This window comes from Periplaneta americana, chromosome 15 (genome assembly GCF_040183065.1).
Source record: "Periplaneta americana isolate PAMFEO1 chromosome 15, P.americana_PAMFEO1_priV1, whole genome shotgun sequence".
Classification (NCBI taxonomy): Eukaryota; Metazoa; Arthropoda; class Insecta; order Blattodea; family Blattidae; genus Periplaneta; species Periplaneta americana.
In genome coordinates, this window is record NC_091131.1 from 49,982,571 (window position 1) to 49,997,128 (window position 14,558).

General features: G+C 34.4%; 1 protein-coding gene across 8 annotated transcripts in view; it reads left to right on the forward strand.

Annotated features, from left to right (window-relative positions):
* LOC138714891 (glycogen debranching enzyme) overlaps nt 1-14,558 on the forward strand; it is a 94,256-nt gene that overhangs the window by 12,251 nt on the left and 67,447 nt on the right. For all 8 annotated transcript variants that reach the window (XM_069847142.1, XM_069847136.1, XM_069847135.1 and 5 more), the window contains 6 exons: nt 2,962-3,121; nt 6,455-6,680; nt 8,858-9,059; nt 10,348-10,482; nt 12,030-12,248; nt 12,385-12,623. In XM_069847142.1, coding sequence (XP_069703243.1) covers nt 2,974-3,121; nt 6,455-6,680; nt 8,858-9,059; nt 10,348-10,482; nt 12,030-12,248; nt 12,385-12,623 — 1,169 coding nt within the window. In that variant the 5' untranslated portion in view covers nt 2,962-2,973. The remainder of the gene's footprint in view (nt 1-2,961; nt 3,122-6,454; nt 6,681-8,857; nt 9,060-10,347; nt 10,483-12,029; nt 12,249-12,384; nt 12,624-14,558) is intronic.

The window sequence follows — 14,558 nt, forward strand, 5'->3', positions numbered from 1 at the left end:
TGACAAGTCAATTTATTTATTTTTAATTTCTTTCTTAAAAAGCCTCAAACTTAAATGCTGGTAAAACATTATATAATTTTTAGATCTGTATTTTACTTTTTTCTATTTTCATTTTGTATAGTGTCAATAATAATTTTGTTATGCTATTATTTTTTATGTCATTTTTATAATTTTGTACAAATTTCTACAAAGCTGCTATTAGTTGTAGTGTAATTACATTGTCCTTTTCTTAAATAATTTTTATGCTTAGTTGAATAGTTATGCAATGAGCTATTTGTAATGAAATCATTAATATTTGTTTGCACATATATTAAACAACTTAAAATATACAAAGATAGTACAGTTAAAATTGCAAGTCTCCTAAATGAAGGATTACAATGTGTACGATTATCAACATTACAAATCATTCTTATTGCCCTCTTTTGCAGTTTTATTAACTTTATTATTTTTGGATCATTACCACAAACTATTATTTCATATGTCAGATGGCTTTATATATAAGCATAGTATATGGATTTTAACACTTCAATACTAACATTCGTTTTCAATTTTCTTAACATAAAAATGTCTTTGTTGAGTTTCTTACATAGTATGTCAATATGGCAGTCCCATTTAAGTGTAGGCCTAGATTGTATATGCACTCCTAAAAATTTTACAAATTCTTTAGAATTGATTCTATTGTTTGAACAAAACTCTAAGTTATCAGTCTTCTCTTTATTTAAACAAAGAGAATCAGCTGAACACCAGTCTTCTATTTTTCGGTTGACTGCATCAAGATCATTAATAAATAATTTTTAATCTATCATATCCAGGAATTGTTATAGCAAGATCGCCTGCATATAAATATGACTTTATGTGTTTGCCATTAATTATATAGGGTAAGTCATTTACATAAATTATGAATAAAATCACCCCCAAAATGGAACCCTGAGGTACACAAATATTAGTAGTTGTGTATTGAGAAAATTAAAATATACCGTCTGTTGCCTATTGTTTAAATAAGACTTAAAAAATTTCAAAGCTAATTCGTTAAAACCATAAAACTTCAATTTCAGTAAAAGTACTTCCTGAGAAATACTGTCAAATGCTTTTGAAATGTCATAGAGTCGACTTAATACACGCATTTTACCGTCAATATTTTCAATGCATAATTTAACAAAATTCATAACAGTGTCACAAGTTCCTTTACGAGCCTTAAAACCATACTGACATAGGAAGTCTTCTTGTCCATTTCCCTCTTGGTGCCAATTCTATGATTTTCTTGGGTCATTTCTCCTCCGACGTCCATTCAACATGTCCATACCATTGCAATGCTTCATTTTCCAATGTTTCACTTATGGAACATTTTTTCCCATAAGGTAGTAACTCATTTCTGACTTTATCTCTCTTGTTAATTGTGAACATCCCTTCATAAAATGTAGTTCCGGTGTTTTAATTCTGTCTCATCTCTCTGTGAACATTTGCCACATTTCTGCCCCTTGTAGAATTATATTCTCATCTATACTGTGCAATCTCATTTTTCTTAACTTCTTGGGAGATATTTTTATTCTATTTTAAACCATGTAATGTTTTTGTTGCATTTCTTTCCAGTACAATTCTGACAGTGTAAAGGAATGGGAAAATCGGATTGGGAGAACTATAAGGATATCTTTCACTACATCATTATTTGAATATTTTTACCACTTCACTTAATTTATTAGTAAGATGCCATTCATATTCCCTGTCTAGAGTCAACATAATGTTTTGTGAGTTTGTGTTGCCTTGGCAGTATGCGCTTCATAAGGAGAAATGCCAATATAGACATGATTTTATGTTCGTTCCAGTCCATTGCTGTGGAGTAATGGTTAGTATGCCTGACCATTAAACGTGCAGGCCCAGGTTTGAATTCTGATTGGAACAAGTTACCTGGTTGAGGTTTTTTCCTGGGTTTTCCCCCAACCCAATAAGAGCAAATACTGGGTAATTTTCGGTTCTGGACCCTGGACTCATTTCTCCGGCACTATCACCTTCTTATCATTCAGACACTAGATAACCACAATAGTTCATAAAGCGTCGTAAAATAACCCATTAAAAAAATGTTCACTTCAACTTTTCAGAAATGGAATAAAATCCATGTGTATTGAGATAGGCCTACTACTGTCAGAGTTATTAATATTTTGGCAATTCTTTGCCAGTGTTCTAATTATTAATTCTCATTAACCCAGTCCTAATTCAAGATGCATTTATTTATCTTCACATTATTACCTCATTTGTTTTCTTATGACCAAGCATGTAGACCTACTGTTTATAATAATATAAAAGAAAAAGTTACACGTGCGACACTCTAACATTTGTGTAATTGTTATGGTCAACCTTAAACGATGTGACTTTAAAATTTTGTCATTTTACCACTTATTACTAGGATAACCATACACTAGAATATACAAACCTCTGGGATGATGTCCTGTCAGACCTCAAAATGTTGTATGGAATGACTCTTAATTATCTTTTCCTTCAACGATCTAGTGACTTGTAGACCATGGCCTCGACGATTAATGAAGTTAACACTAATGACATTATTAAACTTGTTAAATTAATAATTTACGCCATCTTCAAACTTCTAGTGAGGTCTTGCGCATTCTTCCGATCTCTTGTTTGATGTCTTGGTGAGGGATTTGTAGAAGTGGGGATGTATTTACGTGTGGTAGTGTTGTGTCGAAAAGGATGTACCACGTAGGTAAAGTACACCATAGTTTCGATATTTAACAGGATGAAGATATTTAATTTATTGTTAATTTGACAAGTTTAATAATGTCATTAGTGATATATAGATGTTAAAGGTGTGTAAATGAAGAATGAAATACTTAATCTTAAGTTAGTTTATGTTCATTATATATCGTGTAATTGAACATGAATGATAATGATGCATACGTATACCATTGCATAAATGGAAAAATGTTATAACATTCGTATTGCTTTCAGCTATTCAGCAAGATGGTTTCCAGGAAGCAGAGTTTGACATCGATAGGCCCTGTGCTGGGTTTTGTTGGGAATTCACCGGGAATGATACCCAACCAGATTCGTGTTTTAACTCTCAATGACGGAGAACACCAGGATTCCACATTATATCGTTTGCAGAAAGGTTGAGTAGAAATCTCAGGTTGTACGCTATTTTATTACATTGGCCTACATGTGCATATGTGTTACTGATTAAGTTGGAACGAACACTCAAGAGTTCCAGCATAGCTTAATTAGCTGACTACTATCAAAAAAAGACTATTATTCGATTCTGGGAAATACTGTGGTTATGGACAAGTTTTCTTTGGGTATGGTACATCGGTTTCTCTTGCCATTCTGATTCCAGCATTGCTTCATTATCACTGTGTCAACATTTGTTGTGCTAAATAGCCTCTGCAGTTGAAAGGAAAGATGAAATAAGTATCACTATTATCATCAACTTCCGAATTATTTTTTTTAATAATCATTGTGTTTTATCATGACCCTGATGTCTGCGCCAGCTGAAGGAATGCCTATGGTTACAAGCTTTTAGAATGTTCACAGAAGGAATTCCATAGATTTAGTATCTTGGAAATACATTACAACGCAATAGTTTTCCATTACCTTCTGCAGCAGTGATAAGAATGACTGTGAACTATGGAGAAAATATGTAATGACGATAGAGGAAACAAGGGTATTATGCCACAGTGCTGTCTATTTTCACCACAAATTTTACTTGAACTCACGGGGAATTAAATGTAAATCTCTGGCATGAAGCATCAACATTCATAACTGTTTGAGTAATGGCATATCTATTTCCTCTATATCTACATTTAAATTTAATAATATATAATAAAATTGAGATGCCTACAAATGTATTGATGATTTTGTTGAATTATTATCTAGAAAAAGAGTTACTGTATGTTAAATTTGGTTTATCATTGTTCATCTATAAATTGCATATATATTGTATCATCTTCTAATATATGAAAGTCAAAGTATGTAACTTATGCATGTTTTGTATACAAATCTAAACCCTTTGACTGATATTTACTACATTTTTCTCACTAAATTAAGGCCATGTCCTAAAGCTCAAATCCGTACTACGCACTTTAGTGACTAGCAAACTATACACTAGGGAGCTTCGAACATGTATGCTTGAACTGTGACCTTCTTCATAGACTATTTTTTCTAAAAACTGCAACATCACAGTGCAGCACTGACTTAAGAAGGCAGTGTCCTAATGCATTTTCATTATGCATTATGTGAAAAAAAGATAAAGGCCTAAAATATTACAACATTTAAAAAATGGACACTAACAATGTTAATGTTGAAAGTTAACATGTTATTCTACATTATACTTTCATTATACATGAAAGCGTCTTCAGATTTCATAGCTCCAATTGCTGAAGATGAGGCATTTAGTGAACAAGTCTTCAATCAAGCAAGCATTTTCGTTTACTAGGTACTAAGGACTTGATTCCTATGTACTATGCAGCTTTGTATCATGACTTATTACGTCACATCCGACTATTCAGTTCAACTATCTAGTTCACTTCAACAGTGAATGTAGCTTTGGGACATGGCTTTAGCCTTCACAACTAGGAAAAAACATGGGCTACATTAAAATATGCAAAAACCATCCCCTCCCCTTGTTTCATCCTCTTTCTATAATATTTGGCTTTGGGATACAACTGATAAAGAGATCTTTCTTTTTTTCAACATGATACCCCATGGGGTGACTCTTAACGATAGGAGGAAAATTCGCAATCCTGTAATCAAGTGCAATTTAATATCCTGGGGTTTTTGGAGCACATAATACGATTATGATATTAATTTGTCTCCCCCCCCCCCCCGATTTCAACTCCTATGCGTGCATATAGTAGTAAAAAATCCTGAAATTATATGTTCTATATCTACACAGTTTGACGGATATTTACCAAATTTTGCACAGTTAGCCTTCACCACCAGGGAAAAAAATATAGGCTACGTTAAAATATGAAACATCCTCTTCCTGCTTTCATCCCTCTATCATATACGAAAGCAGTAATATTTGGTTTTGGGTTATGACCGATAAAGAGATTTTTTTTTTTTGCGTCTTCGTTCTTGGGGAGGGAGATTTTGGCTCACCATGACACCCTGCAGGATGACTCCTAAGGGTACGAGAAATATCCGAAGCCCTTCGATCGAAGTACAACTTGATATCCTGGAGTTTTTGGGGCAAAATACGATTATGAGATTTATATGTCTCTTTCTTCCCCAATATCAACCTACTAAGTGGGCATATATGGGTCAAAAGATAAAAAATTTGAAATCATCCAATATAAATGCACTTTTTTATTCTATATCTACACGCTTTCACTGATCTTTACTGAATTTTATACACACACCCTTCACAAAAGGGGAAAAATGTAGACTGTATTAAAATATGGAAAAAAAACACTCTCTCCCTTGGCTTCATCCATCACCGCTTATAAAACTTATTTGGTTCTGGCATACGACCAATAAAGAGGATTTTTCATTTGGTTCTTTGGTACGAAAAAAGGAAAACATTAGCTCAACATAATATTCCATATGGTGATTCTCCTAAGAGTAGGAGGAATATCCGAAATCCTCTAATCAAAGTACAGTTTGATATTCTGGGATTTTTTGAAAAACACAATACGATTATGAGATTTATTTGTCTCTTTTTTTCCTAATTTCAACCCTTAACCTGGCATATGGTGGTCAAAGAGTGGAAAGTCTAAAGTCCTCCAATATAAATGAAATTATATATTTTTCATACAACTGATAAAGAGGAAAATGTTGCACTGGGAACAAGAGAATTCTCTTTGTATCTTCAGCTGTCTTTGAAGGTCAAGTGAGAGCACACATGAACATGAAATTACGTGACATAGATGTCAGCATAGCCTCAGATCATTATGGATCATCCAGTTAACTCTAAGAGGGCATATAGATGCCGAAGAATGTATTGTTGGAGTCTGCCTGGGTGGCACGGTTGGTATAATGCTGGCCTTCTGTGTCCGAGGTTGCGGGTTCGATCCTGGCCCAGGTCGATGGCATTTAAGTGTGCTTAAATGCGACAGACTTATGTCAGTAGATTTACTGGCATGTAAAAGAAGTCCTGAGGGACAAAATTCCGGCACACCGGCGATGCTGATATAACGTCGGCAGTTGTGAGCATCGTTAAATAAAACATAATATTTGAATATTTGTATTGTTTGATTTTGGTGCTGAGTGTTTAAAAATTCAAGAATATTCTTTATAGCATTTTTATTTACGCTTTTATCAAAAACTTTAGAAATACTATTGTTGAGGATCAATGAGTAAGTGTAGTTGAAGGACATTAATCGTGTGGGTAACTTAACTTTGACTTTTATATAATTAAATCTCAAATATAGTCGACTAACAAAAAAGAAAACCTGAGCAATTCCAGGTGCTTTAAGCTAGTTATAACATAAATGAATGCCTTTTCTAGGCTGGCGACTTCAGTTCCGTCTTGGACCATCTTTATTCGGCAGAAAAGTCACAGTTTACTGCAACCATCCAGAAGGAGTGGAAGAGGAGTACATTAGAAATCAATACCGACCTCTACAGTGGGAATCTGATGAAGACACTCAGGCAGGAGATGACACATCTAATTTTGCAGAAGTCTCAATCAGGAGAGCTGGCTCCTTCCATTACTATTTCATTTACGATGGCAGGTTTGTTGCAGTGAGATACTATTAATCTTCTCTTTCTCTCTCTCTCTCTCTCTCTCTCTCTCTCTCTCTCTCTCTCTGCTGATAGTAAAAGTGTTTAGTTTGGTGATGTAACAAATATAGGAACCCAAATTTGTATACTTGAAAAGGCCTTAAAATAAAAAAGAACTTTTGGAGAAAGCATATTTTTGAAAAGGAACCTAATTGCTCTATTGACAGAGCGACATATTACAGATAGAAGTAATATGAGTTCAAGTTCGTGCAAGAAGTTTTCATCTTATAAGTAATTTCTAGGGGGCAAAAGTGGTTGGTGTTTGTTGATAATTGGCAGGTGTTCTTCTGATGATTCTCAGGCATCACTACCAGCACCATTGTCGACATGGCCATGCATGGTCTACCACTCCTTGGCTGATCTGCCACACTTCGTGATCTCTTGAATTTTGCAGTCAGCTTGGCTACGGTGTCATGTGTAATCATCCTGTCTGGATGCTCCCTGTTGTAATCCTCTGCGATCTTCCTGCAACTGCCAGACCCTGCCTGGAGGATGATCTTTGTGCATTCGTTTTTCGTTAATGTAATTTACCTGAAAAAAAAAAAAAAAAACAATATCTATGTATGGCGACTTTTGAATCACTCTGTTTATAGTCTTTTTTTGGTTGTCTTTTCTTCCATTCTATTGACATGTTGAGTCCAGTTTTATCTGTTACCTAGATACATTCCTAGGATTTTGTGCAGTCTCTTTTATTCATAGGTTAATCATTTATGCTATCATTGAATGTTTTCATTTTGATGTCGAAGGTAAAAGTACTGATAATTCGCATTAATTGTCATGTTGTTTTCTGTAGCTCATTCATTAAGTTTTGTCATGGCTATGTACACCCTTTGACACGGAAATTGGTCGGTGTTCAGAGACTAAGTCCCACTTCAGAATAGCTCAGGAATCATTGTGTGTTGTTATATACTCGTGCATTTTACATAGAGAGATTGGAAGTCCAGTCTTTGTAACGAGAAGAAAGAGCTCTATCACTAAGATATAAAGACTTTATACAGAATATGTCGTTTCGTGACATAGTAATAGTAGTAGTAATAGTTTTATTTTCCCTGGCAGAGTTAAGGCCATCAGGCCTTCTCTTCCACTCAACCAGGATCAAATCACATACAAAAAAATACATACCGGTATACAAATATTAACTTAAAATAATAATAAACATAATTAAGTAAAAAAGAGAGATTGAATACATATACACAATCAGTATTAACTTTAAAATAACAATAATAAAAAAAATATATATAATAAAAAAAAAGAGACTGAATACATAATCACAAACAGGAAAATATATCTAGTATACAGTATTAACTTAAAAAAAAGAGAATTAATACATATGAATATAATCTCACAACTAAAGGAATAGTAGAATTAGTATGATCAGCACAGCACGTGACATACAGATGCGTCGCAGTTGATTTCATCCTTGGACTTCGATGCTTAATATTTCCCCTTGTGAATGTCGCATTAACCCGAATGACAAACAAATTCACGCTATAGGAGAGCGATCATTTTTCTTGTCAAATGGTATACATAGTTTCTTGTAGATCAATTTAGTGGTGGTGTAAATTGTTCTTTGCTGTTGCCCAAAAAACTACATCATCTGCAAACTTCGCACATTATATTCCTTTTACACCATGAAGAGTTTTAGACAAGCTGTGGGGTAACAGTTAGCATGTCTGACTGTGAAACAATAATGCCAGGGTTCAAATCCTGGTTGGGACAAGTTACCTGGTTGAGGTTTTTTTCCAGGATTTTCCCTCAACCATTAAGAGCAAATGCTGGGTAACTTTCGGTACTAGGCCTGGCATTATCACCTTCATTCATTCAGATGCTAGGTAATCATCTCAGTTGATAAAGTGCCGTGAAATAAACTAACTAAAAATTTGATCAAGTCATTAATATTATGTTGAATAGTGTTGTACTGGATAGACCTTTTGCTCATGGGGGAGTGAGTTGACTACCAGTGTAAACTTTTTTTACCTTTCTGGAGTCATATGTTCTGTTTCATTCCCGAAAAATAAACTTTAACTAAAATTATCTGATAGGTGAATTAGTGATATATTCAGAATGATTTGCTCAGTTGAGAAACTTTTTATTACTATTTGAAGTGATAAAGAATATCCTGTTGCAGTGAGGGTCCTGGACCACAAGGTTCTGGCTTCTTCACAGTTGACCCTGTCCTCACCTATGGTTCAGACGAAGTTTTGCCCTTGGACTGTATACAATGTCAGACTGTTCTAGCCAAGAGTCTTGGTCCATACAAAACATGGGAAAAGAAATTGAAAGTGACCAAAGAGAGTGGCTACAATATGATCCACTTCACTCCAATACAGGTATTTCAGCTACAGATGTTTTGTTATGGTTATGATATAGGAAGTGAAAAATGTCATAAAAACAAAATAATTGGTGTCATGAAAATGCACGTTTTTACATTATACTTTTATGCATTTCATGGTGATTCTCCGTCTTCATCATGTTACTGGTGACACTCCTTCGTAGATTATTTAAACTGTCATTCATATTAATATATATAATCGTTTACTGTCGACTTTTCCAGATGAAAAGTATTCAAAATAAAAAAATAAGCTTTCTCTAATGCTCCATTTGTTGTCCCAGAACCAGATGCTTTCCATAATGCATTCTAAAATGATGATGAACAACTGTAACAGACTTTAACTGAATTAGCTACAATGTGCATGCATCTCTCCTACGGTGTCGACATTGTTACTAAGTTCAGCCAATATCACCAGTTGACACATGTACTTCAGTGGATATTGATAAATCTATGAGAGATTCCCTTTGTGATGCCACAAACCGAACTGTGTATAATAAGTACTTTCCGAGATATGGATATTTTATTTATTTTTCTTTGTTTTTGTTGTGGATACTTTTAATATGGATACACAGTATAAACTGTTGTTTTCTGCATGATACACGAACATATTTTTTTAATTGCATATAATTCATTTTTCACAAATTCACACAAAATCCATATTCATAATTTTGTTGTATTCACTTATTTCTGTTATTACTTTTTATTTACGAAATGTGTATTTAAAATTATTAGAAATATTGAAACATCTGTGGTTTATAATAAATTGAAAGTTTTTTCTTTATCAAGTGCTGGTAACCAATAGTACCATAAAAGCAAAACATTAAAATGAAAGTAGACAGTCACCTGTAAGTACAAATGCGCTATTGTAACAATTGTTACAGCTGAGTGATGGTGTATGAAGACTAGGTAATTTCATAAAAAGAAAAACTTATCTGCCACGATTGTACCTCGCTTTTAAATTATTTTTCACGAGAAGCAAACACATTTTAAGAGTATATTTGCTATTTTGTTTACAGAAAACTAAAGCATGTACAAAAAATAAAACAACTTATATTTATTTTCCTTATTTCTATAATGGCTAGGATTATATTAATTTTACATAGTCCTTCATGTAGATATCTTTAAGCACTGGAATTTTCATATGAATAAGTTTTGAATTCATTTTACGAAGTAATTCGTAGAGATATTTTAAACTCTAAAAGTTTTGTCTGAAGGAGTTTTGAATGAGGGATTTTCTTTATAATAATGTAAACAATAATTGTAACGTTTTCATGATTATTTTACAGGAACTTGGTGATTCAAATTCCTCATACAGTCTAAGTGATCAACATAAGCTTAATCCCATATTCAGTGACAGTAACAAAGAAATTACTATCAGTGATGTTGAGAAATTTACAACAAAGCTAAGAAGAGATTGGAAGGTAAGTTTTGAAGAGAAGTACTCCCTTAACTTCCCTCTGACCAAATTCTCGTAATATCTAACATGTAATTTATGAAACGAAAAATCTGTATGCGTACATACTTTTTCCTAGTGCCTTCAATCAAGTTATACAGTTGTTGTGTTTGCTGTTAATCAATTATGAGATATGTGGGCACATTGCAGTGTTAGCAATATTCCACTCAAGAATGACAGTGGATGTAGATTTTTTAGAATGGTGTCAAAGTAATAGTAGTACTCCAAGCTTACTTTTTTATGTCTTTAATAATAGGAAAGTTACAGGGGTTATGTTTAGAAAAGAGTTTTGAGTTTTACACTGATTATGTGTATGAGTTTGGGTCCATTATGCCTGGTGCAGTTACTTGGATTAGAAGGCAAGACAGACCCAACAGCATATGCGACACTTATCTGTAATTAGGTCCGAAATATTGTAGATATTAAATCCAAGTAAATGTGTGAAACCTAAAAGTTTCTTCTGAAGTTTTTGAGGATGTACACATAGTGTATATTGTGCATCTTTAAGGATGTACATATAGCGTATATTGTACATCTTTAAGGATGTACACATAGTGTATATCGTGCAATTAACTAAGTTGTTGCAGACACGAACTAAGAATTAAGAAACACTATCCCCATCCAGCAAATGGGAGGGCTTTTGGGTTTCTTGATTTGTCTTTCTGAATGGATTCTGCACTTAAGCTTGCTTGGTTTGGACCATTGTGCACCCTATATTGCGGTGATTGTCTGAGTCTGACAGATAACTTAGGTGGCATTCGTGAATCTGATGCTAACAGATGAGCCATCCTGCCAGATCCCATCCTCGGATGAGTAGCCTGATTTGTCCCAGGACCCAAAGCTCAAACCCTTGCTATATTAGCTTCACCCTGGCCTAATTTTAACTATTGCAACTCATAGATGAAACGAGGGGAAGATGGAGAGTATGGTGGAATTATAGGGGGAAATGGGAGTACCCCAAGAAAAACCCTTTGTAATACATGCTTTTCACACCATAAATTCCATCATGACCAGGTCGGGGATTGAACCAAGGCCACCTGAATGGAAGGCCAGCGTTGAATAAAAGATATAACAAGCAGAAAGACGGGTAGAAATTTTCTGTTCATTATTGTTAAGCGCAGAAGTGTTCTCTGTATGGTTACAACTGAACTAATAGATGTTACAGACCTGTCAGAAGTCGATTCTTTTGTATGAGTGCTTTAATATAAGAAATGGGAAACCCTGACATAAAACCAGGAAAAGGTGAACTCTTCAAGGGTAGTATAAAGCCAACCCACCTATTGGATAATTAAAAAATCAGCCTCTCTCTCTGCATAGTGTCTGATTATCACAATAGTTTATTTTATTTTATTTTATTTTATTTTATTTATTTAATCTGACAGGATATAGATAGTTCCTAGAGTGGCAGTTTAAGTCTAGCAAAGTCTGATTCAGCAGATCATGTCAGGTACCCTCAGACTGAGGAGGGAAGCATAAGAATGTCAACTGAAGTTTCTTTCAACTATTTCTTTTCAGATCGTGAGCATATGTGACATTGTACTTAATCATACAGCTAATGAGTCCAAGTGGCTTCTAGATCATCCAGAATGTACCTATAACCTCGTTAACTCTCCCCATCTCCGGCCAGCTTATCTGATGGATGCTGTTTTACATCAGCTGACTTTGGAAGTATCTGAAGGAAAATGGGAATTTTCAGGAATTCCTTCTGAAGTTACATGTGAAGAACATCTTTCCGTAATTGACTTTTATACTTTCGGCACTATCCAGTCTTACTTATCAGATCTGATTTTACATTCGACTGAAATTTGCTGTTTAAGATATAATACTTTATTTTTTTTCTTTTGTCATGAAAATTCTGGTATTTCTTTAGGCTATTCGATCTGCCCTTCTCGGCTTTTTCATGCCTCAAGTGAAGATTCCAGAGCTGTTTATGTTGGATGTTGGAGCGTTGGTTAGTAACTTCTATTCCGTGGCTCGAACTCGGTTACCTCCAGTTGCAGGAGCCACACAGGAAGTTGCGCAACTCAAGATAATTCCAGACAAGCAATACCGTCGCCTCAAAGCCACTGTAGATATGGAACTAGCCTTGAGACTTTACAATGTGTACAGGTAGAGTGAGCAAGGTGATAACATGTATGAAAAAATCATTATTGTTGAACCTTTAAAGAAACGTATTTTAATAATCATTAAGACATCTACGTCGTTTTACTGTGTACTATAGTATGTATATACATTTTGTGTGTGTGTATACAGAAATTTGCTAAGGGATGATACAGCCAGCCATCTGCGCCCTGCATGGTTTCTGCCGAGTGCATAACCATTTCTCCGGCGCTTCTCCAATATATAACAGTACTAATAATAAATGTTCAATTATTTGGACTTACCATGCTCACAGTCGTTGCTGAAAATGGCCCCCATTTGCCGCCACACACAACTGACATCTTCTGATAAACGAATGAACAACACTCTGAAATTCCACATCATTGATAGCTTGGATTTCTTCTCGTATATAGTCTATTAGTTCATCTGTAGAATGAGGATTTTTCCTATAAACCCTACTTTTTAGTGTTCCCCATAAATAAAAGTCACAGTGTTACATCTGGGCTTTGTGGAGGCCACAAATTATTACTGATTAGTCTCGTACTGAAAATACACCTAAATTCCTTCATTGACACGGCAGCTGTATTTTAGCATTGGTGGAATCTTGATGGAAATAAACTATTAATCGTTCCGCATAAGAACACTATGTTTTCTGCTTGATTTTCGATTTTTCACTGAGCCTGTTTCTTTAAATCTTTTAGCAAATTGTCTAATTGTTTTGGCAGAAGACACAGGTCTGTTTGGAAACTTTATTCGAAATTTTCGTCTTGTTTTCACACACGACCTTCTGCCTTTTATGTATGTATTGTACCTATACACACACGTTTACACGGTGAGAATTTGTTGCTAGGCGTTACCTGAATACACAATAATCACTAAACTTTATACACTAACGTTGTACACTAGAAGAATCGAGAGTTTCAATACACGACTTCTAATCACACTAAATGCCATATGGCTACTGGAACTCGATTGCACGGAAGAAAGGTTAGTGTGCGGCAGAAACCACGCAGGGAGTTGCCGGCTGGCTGCTCTTTTCTGGGATGTATGATAATAACAGCTCTGTACTAAATTTTTTTAATTGTTTTCTGTAATAATTGTTCACCTTTGCTTTTTTTCACAGTTCGTGCATTTTTACAGGAAAATTGAATTACTATTGGTCATATGTTGTTACTCTACTTACTATTATGTGGTCTGTGTAAAGAAAAATAATTTTGTTATGATAGGGATCCCAGATTTTATAAATAAAAAAAGCTGGACACTAACGCCATGGTTAATTGAAAATGAAGGCTTACAAATAATATTGTGTCATTTTCAGCATAATTAACAAAAGAATTTACGTTTTAAAAGATTGAAAAACACACACTTACATTTCGGCTGAATATATATACCAGTATATATAAAAATTCATATTCGATCTTTAAAATCATTTATGATCTGAGTTCAGACCAGCATGAGAAAACGAAAACTTTGTAAATTATGAAAGAACACTAGAAGGTGTATTGATACGACTTTCTTCAGTCGGATAATATTTAACATTGAGATTTGTAAGTCCATGTAGTATGATAATCATGTGATCTCAAGGCACACTCATTATTGTCGATAATTAATAGTTTAATAACAAAACTGGAGGTATGTTTTAATATATTACATTTTCTATAGCTATATACATATTAAAACAATTCATATGAACATCTGTTGTGAAGTAATAGTTAGCGTGCTTGACCATGAAACGAGTGGGCCTGAGTTCAAGTCCTGGTTTGGACAAGTTATCTGGGTGAGAATTTTTCCGGAATTTTTCATTAAGAGCAAATGCTGGGTAACTTTCAGCTTTGGACCCTGGACTCATTCCACTGGCATTATCACCTTCATCTCACTCAGATGCTAGATAACCTTAGCAATTGATAAAGCGTTGTAAAATAACCAATTAAAAAAATCCTTTTT